A 12,225-nucleotide genomic window follows, 5' to 3' on the forward strand; every position below is an offset into this window, starting at 1 on the left:
ATATACATATTTTTATTGTTGTATCCATATTTTACATTTAATATTAATGGTTCATATGAATTATTTTGTTCTGTTAAAACTTTTCTTTTGCACAATGGTTGTAGACACCGTAGCTTGTTTTCGTTACAGCTTTCCATGATGACTGTTGTCTTGGAAGAAGCTGATGTAAGATGTTCCGTACCATAATCCCCAAGAGTTGCATCATGTTGCTGGTAATGTCCTAGTAAGATTGCTACATATGAATTTAAGTCTATGTAAATGACTACTTTTCTAATTCCAGGAATCATTTTTAAATAAAGTTTGTGGTATTGAAAAATATGGTGTCAAAGTATGGACATTTTTTGGCTGTTATGCAGCGATTACGACTTTCTGTTCCACTGACTTCCATTCATAGACATGCAAATGCAGCAGACGCGAAATGCAAATGCAAGCTCATGCAAAACAATTTCGCATGTCGGTGCGTTCAAAGAGTTTAAGTTTGGTGAACTCTGACCTATAAATTTGTATCAAGTGAAAATGTGTGACCAATAGATGATTGATATGAAACAGCATGTCCTTTGCAGGTGAAGGATAAACTAAATATAACAGTATCACACAAACACGTCAAAATCCATGATGTCTGAATAAAAAACTTTTTTTTTTTACATGTTTTAACAAGTGATATCATATCCAGCTGCTGCCCATATCCTCTACACAGGGCTCTGCCTAGAAATGTTGAGAGCTAAAAATGTGACCACAGCATTACTCTGACTATTAAACATAAATGCTTGTCTTATCTATTTGTCTAAACGACGGCCTTATTCCAGCATTCTGAAGCAGCTCATCAAGTGTTCAGGGTTGCTTGATACTTGCAGACAGTTGTATGAGCTGGGTTTCTTTTGTGTGTTAAGCACACTTTCTACTGAACATCAGAATCCATGGTTAATCCAAAGTTTCACATATTCCTGCAACAGTATACAGCGACACAAAGCCATTAACATGATTCAGGTTTTATTGCTTTAGTCTCCGCCTCAGATGAGCAAAGGTCAAAAATTGTGAAATTTGATCAGTCCAGTAGATAGCAAACAACACAACTCAACACAACAACCCACGAGCCAGTGGGTGACAAACACCTTAAGATAACACCTTGAGTAACATTATGGTAAAACAAAAAATATCTTTCCTTCTTCGTTCCTTTTCTTCTTCTTCTTTCTTTTTCTTTCTGAAGAAAAGTGGTTTTGCTAAACTATCTGTTGGGATCAGCCAAGATGGAAATTTGGAGGACACGGACAAATAAGATCGTGGGTACTGGCTCAGTCGATGGAGAAAGAGTTCTGAAAGGGATGGTGGCTGCTCGAAATAAAATTGAGTATGTTTATTTTAAATTAGTTAATGATACATTTCTCTGAAATATGGGCTGTGGGGAATTTTTTGTGTGAGGTCGGGGAGGATGAAATGTTGGTTTTAAAGATGTAAAGAACTGTTATCTGAATTGACTGAATTATTGCTGTTATTTTTTATGATGTTCTGGAAAGATTTATGACGAATGAGTAAATAAATATGTTTTAAGCCTTTCCTACTTCTTTCTTTCTCTCTTCTTTTTTCTTTCTTTCTCTGTTTTTCTTTTTTTCTTCTTTTTAGGATTGAGATATTGTATTGTTTCATAACATTATTTGTGTTGTAATTGATGGACAATTATTTTTGATATGCTGTTAGGGGCTGGACACACCAAAACTTTTAAACGCGTCTGAAAACGCCTTGATGACGCCGAATGCCAGCTGTTTTTCAGCTGAGTGCCAGCTTTCTTCAGTTGAGCACTTTGGTAGCTGTGATACTTCAGCTGCGAGCCGGTTGGTTGCTGTGGTAATGTCCCGCCCCTCCTCCACTGTGATTGGGTGGCCGTGTGAGAACTGACATTGACGAGCGGAGCTTTTCTCCCAAAGTTGAATCTCTTTCAACTCTCAACGCTCAGCGCCGAGCTCGGAAAAACCGCCGAGCGCCGTTTTTCAGCGCGGAAAAAACCCACTAGCATCTGGCTTATTTGAAAAACGCAGAGCTTCCATTGGAAACAATTGAAAACATGCGCCGGCCGCGGGCATAAAAGCGTTGGTGTGCACGCCCCCTTACAGTATTTTACAATTGCTAAAACACTAAACCCCATTCTCTGAACCCAATGCTCAGTGGCCTAAACCCATTTGTCGAATCAGTCACTTTGTAGGCAAAACTTTAAACAAGTTCAGGTAGTTTAGACACTGTTTGCAAATCTCATCCAATCTTTTTGCAAAACTCTAAACACATTCTTACTCACTGAAACACATTTTGCAATGTGTTGCAAAATGGTAAATAAATGGGGCAAAAGTTAAAACACAACTATAACACAGCTGTTATCGTTTACACACAACAACTCAAAATTATTCACACTTGTTTCTAATGATGTGATCAAATCAGCGGTCTAATATATAAGCCAGTTCAGAGTACACAAGTGGCCCAATTACGTTGAGTGTTGATACCACAATGGATGGAAACAATGTGAAAGGCAGAGGAGGGAGAGTTTGTGTAAGAGATGGTGGACGAGGAGGAAGAGTACAAGGACAATGTCACCCAATGTGCAACCATAAGCAATGGGGGGGGGGTCTCCACCGTCATGCAACCCTGGGGCTATATAACACTGACCATCTTCTTACATTTTTGGGGTGGTCTTCGGGATGTTTTGTTTGAACGGTAGCAGCAGCACGTGCATCCTGTCTATGTTGTGGTTTGGGACAATGTCAGCTTTCACCGTGGTGTCCAATACGTGAGTGGTTTAACATCAACCAGCGACTCGTAAGTGTTTGCCTTCTACCATACAACCCTTTCCTTAACCCAATAGAAGAGTTTTTCTCTGTGTGGTGATGGAAGGTCTATGACCGTAACCCATATACAAGGGTAAATCTTTTACAGACAATGGAATTGGCCTGTGATGGCATAGGTGTGGAGTGTTGTCAAGGCTGGATCTGGCACACAAGATGGTTCTTCCCGTGTTGCCTAGGAAGGGACAACATTGCATGTGATGTGGACGAAGTCCTCTGGCCGGACCCAGCCTGAAGACGGGATGCTGAGGGAGAATAAGTCTCTCATTGACTTTGATTTTGCAATTGCACGATATTTTGTGTAATACCCTTTTCATTAAGAGTTGTCTTTGTTCTTCGGGCTTACTTTATGTTTATGCTGAAAATACAGAAATTCAGTATTACTTGCAGTACTTACAGTATGCAGTATATTTGCTGTACTGAGTTGTGAATAATTTACTTTTATTTATGGCAAAATTATTTTCTATATGCAATAAACATTTTTCTCTGTAACTACATGCTCTGGACGCTGTTTTCTCGAGTTTTCTTGTCTAATGAGTTTTATATATTGACTGGCTGTGTTTACATTTTGAAAGCATTGTTTGATTTTGAGCACAGATAAAATGGTTTTGTTTTGAGAATATGGGTAAAGGTTTCAAGAAATGTGTTTTAGCAATTGTGAAATACTGTAGTTTGAGTTTTGGGTATATGTTTTGACCTTGTTTGTTTGTTTGGTTTGTTTTGACTTAAAGGAACAGTATGTAGGATTGTGGCCAAAACTGGTATTGCAATAACAAAACTTGTGGCTAAAACTGGTACTGCAATCACACAACTGGTGGCCAATACATAACATGACAACATAAACATCAGTTGAGGGCTGCAACTCCACTTTTTAAATGACAATATCCTGGCCAGACCACTGTTGTCAGTGATATAAGTATTTGAAATTAAAATGATTTTTTTTAATTTCTAGTGATATATCAGGGCCATTTTATGATTAATTGATATACATTTCTTACATACTATTCCTTTAAGTTGGTTTGTATGGTTTTTATGTCTATGTATAATAAAGGTGTATGAAATCTCTCTTCTTCTTTCTTTCTCTCTTTTTTTTCCTTCCTTCCTTCCTTCCTTACCTGTACCTACTTACATACCTACTTCTTTCTTTCTTTCTTTCTTTCTTTCTTTCTTTCTTTCTTTCTTTCTTTCAAGCATTCTAACTATGCCTCTATTACAGTTTTTATGAATTGCTTACACACGTTTTTAAAACTAAGTCTCCTTTTTCAAAACTCTACACACAATTCTTAAAACTGCACACACAAAATGCAAAGTAGCTCACATCTCCTTCAAAATGCAACACTGCATTCAAAATGCCAAAACACAGCATTTGCATCAAATGGCAAACACTTCTTTCATAATAATAAATTTTTGGATATACCATCTAAACACTGCGGTTCTAAATCTAAAGCTCTTTGGTCTTTATATCTACATTTCAATACAATGTTCTCCAGTAAAAGTAATCTGCTGAGAGAGGTAACAAGTAGACCGGAAACGCCAATGCAATGTAGAAACAGAAAATATTTATTAGTCCAAACATTACTGTTGTATACATTAGCATACAACAAAACTATAAACATGTAAACCAAAAATATATTCTTTACAGTAGAATACAGTAAATTGTGTCTGGGGTCCCGGTCCAGGAATTGGTGGTGGGGGGTGCAGATTGCCAAAACAGGTAATCTGACCTTTGACCTATTCATAGGCATGCCTATATCCACGATTGAGGTCCCCGAGGTCCGGACCTCGGTAATTCTCTGAGGTTTACATAATAGAAGTTGTAAAATAATAGCCTATTAAGGCTAATAATTTTACATATATTTGAAATATATTCTACCATATAGTAAACATATATGTGAAACAATATCTCTACATATATTGTTAATACATTTTCGCATATAAATCAAAATACAATATTGCAGATATTTATAAATATAATATTGCATATATTTTTAAATATATAAACACATATATTATATCCATGTACAATATATTGAAAGTGGCAATAATTTGTATATTTTGCAATATACTGCAATATATTACACATATATAGAATATATATATTCTTCAATATATTATTCCATGTATTGCCAATGTATAATATATTGGAAAATGGAAAGTAAAATAATATATTGCAATATATTACAATATATTTCAAGTAATATCTTGGTAAATATATTTTCCTTTCGTAAGGGCAATCGTAAAAAACTGTAAATGTTAATCATAAGAACTTGTATGATTGTTTGCCTTCTTCCCTACAGTATATTTTGTGACTGGTTCTGTGAGAAGTCATCTTTTTACAGTTTTTTTCAACTGCTTACACAGAAAATTATTACTTGTCACACAATTTTTAAACCTGACACCCAAGCACCAGAACCACACACTAAATCTGCAAAACCATACACAACTTTTTGGCCTTTTACTCAGTTTTCAGTTTCATTGAACACTTTTTGCAAAACACAACCCACAGTTTTCTATACAACACACAGAATTCTGACAGAAGGTTTCTTGATTTCCTTTTATAAACACAACCAATCAGGATGGCACACTAATTTATCAGTGCCTCACACTAACTCCTCACATGTGCAAACACTTGTTGCTTTACTTAACAACAACAAATCATGACTTTAGAAGTGGCCTATAAATAGGACAAAGGTCAAGTAATAGCTTTTGGACAATAGATGCCCATGCCATGCCATTGTCCATTAATACTTTTTTGTGGATGAGGTGGGCTTTAATCTCAGCAAACCAGAAGAAGGGGAAGGAATGTCATTGGACAACGTGGCGGAAACATTACAATGTGTGCTGCAATTTCACAAAATTTTTTGCTTTTGTTTTTACTTTATATGTTCGACAGCTCTCTCCCAATTACATTCAATCATGTATATGCAAGCTTTTAAAAGAAGAGCTTTAGGTTTTGAATAACAGTGTGTATATGACATATTCAAAAATATAACATTATGGTAAATGTGTTTACAACGTAAGACAAATGTTTGCTTTTGAAATATGTTTGCGATATTTTGACTCTGGTGTTTCATTTTGAAAGAGATGTGAGGCATTTAGCATATTATGTGTGCAATTCTTGAATTTGTGTGTTAGCAGGTGAAAAAAACTGTAAAATCATTTTGTATATGTCACGGGAAATGTAGAAACTGTCCCAAATATCAGAATGCATCCCTGTAAATCACTGTAAATCTAATGCATGACTATTACTATTTCTGCACTATCCTATATTGTAATTGGGATGATGTTATAGAGTGAGTGTGTGGTTTTATAAACAGTACTTTGTCTCTACCTGCTGGCAGACTCTTTACTCTGTGTTCCAGTTTGTCTTTTTCCCATGAGAGGAAGTTGAGGAGGAGTGTTTCTTCCTTGTATCAAATAACCTATAGCATACATTAAACACAGAATGTATTGTACATTTTCTTTTACTTATTTCCGTTCTTTGTTTCTATGTTATCTTCTCTTCATTTAACCTTACATTTTATTTTTACATTCTTTTATATACTGCACATCAGTATGAGGAGAGCTTTTGGGGCTCTTCCTCATATTCTTTTAAAAAAACCTTGTGGTACCTGTTTCTTTAGAATTTACTATTTTAGTGAGCAGAATTTTTCTTAAGAAGTTTTACAGTATATTTATCTGTGAAATGTAATAAGAAAAGCAGAAATGCACATCTTATTCCAAAACTGACCCCAACATTGACATAAATAATACATAAAAATCAAAAGACTGATCTAAAGACTGCTTTTAGACAAACGTCAATTGTTTCTTTTAAAGGTATTAATCATGATTTTATTCAGCATTTTTACTTTTTGACCACTCCATGTAAAATCTCTTCCAAATAGCTGAGATTGTGCAATCTTGAAAGCCCGCCCAGGAAGTGGTAAAGTTGTCTTCAGCTTCCTTAAAGTGAAAGTAGGACAGACGTTCTCCAACTCTTCAGTCACAGCAAGCTGTAAGTACCCTTCTACATACTAATGAAATCAAGTTGCTTCACAAAGAGCTTAGGTGCCCTAATGGTAGTACACTGTAAACATTTTGCAGCTGTTTGCCAGTGACTTACTGTAGATTTAAATGTATGTTATTTGCTAGTTTGTTCAAAGTTAAATGAACATTCAACATTAACAAGTCTTTATCTTTACAGAATAAAACTATATAATAGCAGCCTCATGCAAAGCATTCTGGGAAACAAAATCTGTAGGAAAAGGCTTTGCATTAGGCTGTTATTTTACAGTTTAATTCAGTAAAGATAAAGACTTGTTACTGTTTAATGTTTATTTACAAACTGTTGCCAGTAAATAACATAAATGTTTTACAGTGTAGCCTATTGTTGTAAAAGAAATGCAGAAAGACTTCATTCATTGTTTGACAAATGGAAATGCGCTGCTATACAGCAAATTAATACATTAATACCTACTTTATTTTGTTTTATGTGTGTTTTTCTAAATATACTAGTCAACATTTATAGTGGATCAAAACCTTTCATAAAATTTGTTTTAAAACCAATTTCCAATATACGTTCTTGTCTTTGGACAACTTTGATGAATATTTTTGGTCCACTTTGAATGTTGATCAGTGCAATAAAAAAAATCTTAAAAATAAAATTGTAGTTTTATTTTCACATTCTTCTCAATATAAAAGTGCATATTTTACAGTAATACCTTCAATGCTGAATTCAAATAACTAAAAGTGACAAAATAAATTCTTGAAAATTACACCATGTCTTGTTTCTACAGAATGTGTGGGAATCTTGTGGGTGAAAATGACAGCTTTTGAACTCCAGGGAAACACGCAGACAGTGAGACCTCGTAGAACAATGGGTCTTTTTAACAATATCAAGGTAAGATTTTAATAAACGTATATAGTTTTATAGTTTATTAAGCCTATAGATTGCACTAATAAATTGATTATGCATATTGTTGAAACAGCTGATTAAAGACAGCATGATAGTAGACAAATCCATTTGTCTTGCCGGTACGCATTCATTTACTTTAGCGATTCTGGGCTTTCAGCCTGGATTGTGAAATGATTTAGTGATATTTGACAAAAAAATAAACCAGAACACTGTGAGCACTTATTTTACTTTTCATTTCAAAATGCTACAACCCACTATTTTTATGTGTAAGCTTCTTTCCTTCTCAGTCTCCAAAGATTAGGCCTGATGATTTCCTTGTATTCAATGCACATCCTTATATTGTTCATTATGTTTAACCTGATTACAAGGTGACTACTGATATACAGACAAATGAAAGTAATAACAAAACTTTACACTGCAGTTACACCACATCGAGCTCAGATTCACAACATTAAAACAAACTCATTTCTCAGCTAAAGTCCAGACATTTTCTAGTTTATCACTTAATGTTGACTCCAAAGGGTATTCAATTCCATTACAAATCACTCATCTATGCATTTTAACACAACACTGACAATTCATGACATGCATTTTGTAATATAAGAGACATCAAGCCACAATATAGCCTATGTAGGTCAAATTAAACGTTATTTGCCATAAAATTTCCATATTGCTTATTTTCATTTTGCTGCAAAGATTTTATTAACTATGTGAAAATCTTTTCATCGTACACTCTAAAAATTTTTTTCGTTTTTTTGTCACATAGTGGGGTCAAATATGGACCAACCCAACAGTTGGGTTTCTTCATTTTTGATTGCCTCTGTTTTTTAGATTGATAAAACTTTAAAGACTGTTAGTTTAAATAGCTTATACCACGTGTCTGTTGAATGCTGTATTGTGATTGGCTGAGAAATGTTCCGTGGGTATGCATTATTTTTCGATAGCCGCACACCTAACCTTTAAAATGTCTTAAAAATAGGCACCAGATCAATGTTTGTGGTAACCGTGGTATAAGAGGAATAATTGACTCCGGTCCTTTGAATTATTTGAAAATAATGCACACCCGCAGTGTAACGACACTCCGCTTCATGTTGTGCCACATAACCACCTTTGGTGTGCATTATTTTCTTATAATTCAATGGCCCGTCGACAATTATTCCTTACTTATTTTATGTTTAGACAACTTTCATTATTAAAAACCAGAGTACTTAAAACTTTCGAGGAAACCAATTACTTAAAAACATGTAAGTAAACCAACTCAAAATTTTGAAGTAAATAATATTTATACATTTCAATTAACCCAAACTTTAAAGTTTATATTTCATATTTATCTACACTATACTTAAATGACTTCGTTGTGTTTAGTTTTTCACACGTCACAGAAACAGACAATGTGAAACTAAGAACATTTTATGTAAGCGAGAAGTGACTTAGCTCAGTGCTGGCATTGACTTCACGCAGTTATTGTTTAAATCAACACATATCCCACCAACAGCCTAAGCACAGCCACTACACTTCTGAAACAACCACAAAACTAAAAATAACAAACTCTTCTAAATCTCCAACATAAATGAATGTTTAACACTACTGAGTCTTTCTCTTTACTGAAAACACATATAATGTTTGGAATGTTTGGAAATTATACATTATGTTTTTGAGTTCGCTAAGTTCCCTTTCAATACGGTTCACTTCGCATTGCGTCAGTTAGCTGACGCTATGGGGGGGGGAAACTCCCCCATAGCGTCAGCTAACTGACGCAATGCTTCGTTCCCGTTATTTCAGGGAACCGGGGTTACGTGAGTAACCTAAACGTCCCCTTTCAATACGGTTCACTTCGCATTGTGTCAGTTAGCTGACGCTATGGGGGAGTTTTCCCCCCCATAGCGTCAGCTAACTGACGCAATGCTTCGTTCTCGTTATTTCAGGGAACCGGGGTTACGTGAGTAACCCAAGCGTTCCCTTTCAATACGGTTCACTTCGCATTGTGTCAGTTAGCTGACGCTATGGGGGAGTTTCCCCCCCCCATAGCGTCAGCTAACTGACGCAATGCTTCGTTCCCGTTATTTCAGGGAACCGGGGTTACGTGAGTAACCTAAGCGTTCTTTGACTTATTTTATTTGAGTTTGCGAAACCTTAAAGTGGTGGAATACTTTCATGTCAACAGAAATGAGTTGTCACAACTTAAGTGGAGAAAAGTCAACTTAATTTTATAAGTTATTAACAACTGACCTGTGGTTGTAATAACTCATCTCTAGTCAAGATAAATAATAGTAAGTTGAAATGACTTGTAAATCCAAGTTGATTCAACAAAAAAATTAAGGCAGCAAAGTATTTTTTACAGTGCATATAAAACTTTTAAGTTGAATACATTTTTTCAGTGGTTTGAGTACAGTTCACTCGATTTAAATGAGTAGGCTACACAACATTTTTTAGAGTGTAGTTGATAAGCCCTTCTTTGCTTTTTGAGTGTCCGAAACTCTTATAGACTTTAGTATATGCATTAACTAACATAATGAACAATATACAGTAGTTTTTCAGCATTTATTCATTCTTGTTAAAATCAATACAGCTATTCATGTTAGTTCATGTATTAGCTAATGCTAACATTTGAATCGTTTGATTTTCCAGTAAATGCAGAAATAAACTCTTTCCCCGCCAGCCAGCGCCAGCATTTTTTATGATTTTCATAAAAGTTTAATGCCTTCCAGAAACTTTTCTTCTTTAAATATATAAACATACAATATATCAAATGAAAAAAAAACTTTATTTGTTCTCTTTTTATCACCTCTCAAATATGGGTAGGTTCACTCTGGCTGGGTTATTTTTTAACACATAATGGTATATACCATTGGTATATTTTTAACCCATAATGGGTAAATATTGAACACAACACACCGATGGGTTAAAACTGACCCATGCTGGGTTGTTTTAACCCAACAGAAGGGTTATTATAACCCATGGTTGCAAAAAACAACCCCCATTGGGTAATTTTTAACCCAGCATGTGTTCTGTCCAATATTTACCCATTATGGGTTAAAATGACCCAGCCATTTTTAAAGTGTTTTTTCAAAAATACAACATTTTTACAGCTGAGATAATTACATTTTTGTGAAGAACTTTTGATCAGTGGCAGGCCGTGCATTTCACAACTAGGCCTTTAATGCCGTCCTGAAGTAAACTATATCGTAATACCATCATTATGACTTCACGGCAACAGAAACACATCAACCATTAAACTGCAAAGACAAATGAAAATAACTGGCCAAGATTAATAAATGCTGTAGAAGTTAATTAATAATTCAAAACATCTATATTGTTCTTTCTCTAGCCTTATTCCTACATGTGAGCTGTACACTTATTATTGTCTCCCTAAAATGTTAACCCTCTGGGGTCCGACCATTTTGGGACACTGGCAGTGGTTCTGACATGCTGTTACATTTGTTTTTTTTTTCAGTTGCTTTAAACATATTAAGTGCTTATTTGTAAATCACTTTGGTTAAACGTGTCTGCTAAATGAATAAATATGAATGCAAATGTCAGCATCTGTATTAAAAAAGACTGACTATTAAATCTAGCTTCTAATTCAGTTTTCCATTATGGATTTGTTTTATTTGTATGTCTACTAACTCATTTATTTATTAAAATAGGATATGTTTGCTAGCCATTTTTTAACGACTTTTTGTGCATTTCAGTTTTTTGTACTGTGTCATGGGATGCTCCAGTTGGCTCAGCTCCTGGTGTCTGGCTATCTGAAAGGCTCCATTACCACTATTGAGAAAAGATATGGATTCTCCAGCCAGAAATCAGGACTTCTGGCTGCTTTCAATGAGGTAAGACTAAAATGTTACAGTAACTTTGCAGATACAAACAGTGAACATGCAGGTATCCTACAGTCAGAAATGCCCTGAAGAAAAAATACTTTTTGTTTGTTTGTTTTGGCACTGGTTAGCTCCTGGTTGGCAATTATCATCTTTTTTATTTCAACAAGTTGAGACATTTAATCTTATCATTAGCGGTTGTGAAACTTACACCAGTGGTTCCCTCAGGTATTTATGAGCATGGACGTCATTATTACGACATGATTTACGTCCGAGTGATTTAAAAAACAACTACATGCTGAGCAGTATAGGTGTACTTCAGGTGTAACGGATTATTGCTGTCTACAAGTGCACCTGCAAAACCCATACTTCTAAGTCAAGGATTACGTGTAATTCATTGCATTAATTAAATCAAGAAAATGTCACATCAAGTCATCCAGCCTACTGTATAATGGGCCCTATTTTAATGATCTAAGTGCATTGTCTAAAGTGCATAGTGCACGGTCTAAATGGGTGTGTCCGATTCCACTTTTGCTAATTTAACGACGGGAAAAATTATTTATGCGCCAAGCGCACGGCCTAAAAGGGTTGTTCCTATTCTCCTAATGAGTAATGGGTGTATTTTGGGTGTAATGTGCAATAAACCAATGAGAGTCTCAGCTCTCATCCCCTTTAAAAGCCAGTT

At 35.1% G+C, this 12,225-nt stretch overlaps 1 protein-coding gene across 1 annotated transcript in view; it reads left to right on the top strand.

The window, feature by feature from the left end:
• The first annotated feature begins 1,078 nt into the window (after positions 1–1,078).
• The window catches only part of slco2b1 (solute carrier organic anion transporter family, member 2B1), a 41,807-nt gene continuing 30,660 nt past the window's right edge, over positions 1,079–12,225 (top strand). Inside the window, exons 1-4 of the mRNA XM_073871101.1 lie at positions 1,079–1,348; positions 6,713–6,822; positions 7,604–7,707; positions 11,415–11,552. Of these exons, the coding sequence (XP_073727202.1) occupies positions 7,630–7,707; positions 11,415–11,552 (216 nt within the window). The 5' untranslated portion in view covers positions 1,079–1,348; positions 6,713–6,822; positions 7,604–7,629. The remainder of the gene's footprint in view (positions 1,349–6,712; positions 6,823–7,603; positions 7,708–11,414; positions 11,553–12,225) is intronic.

The sequence above is a fragment of the Misgurnus anguillicaudatus genome, chromosome 9 (assembly GCF_027580225.2).
Source record: "Misgurnus anguillicaudatus chromosome 9, ASM2758022v2, whole genome shotgun sequence".
In the NCBI taxonomy this organism is placed as follows: Eukaryota; Metazoa; Chordata; class Actinopteri; order Cypriniformes; family Cobitidae; genus Misgurnus; species Misgurnus anguillicaudatus.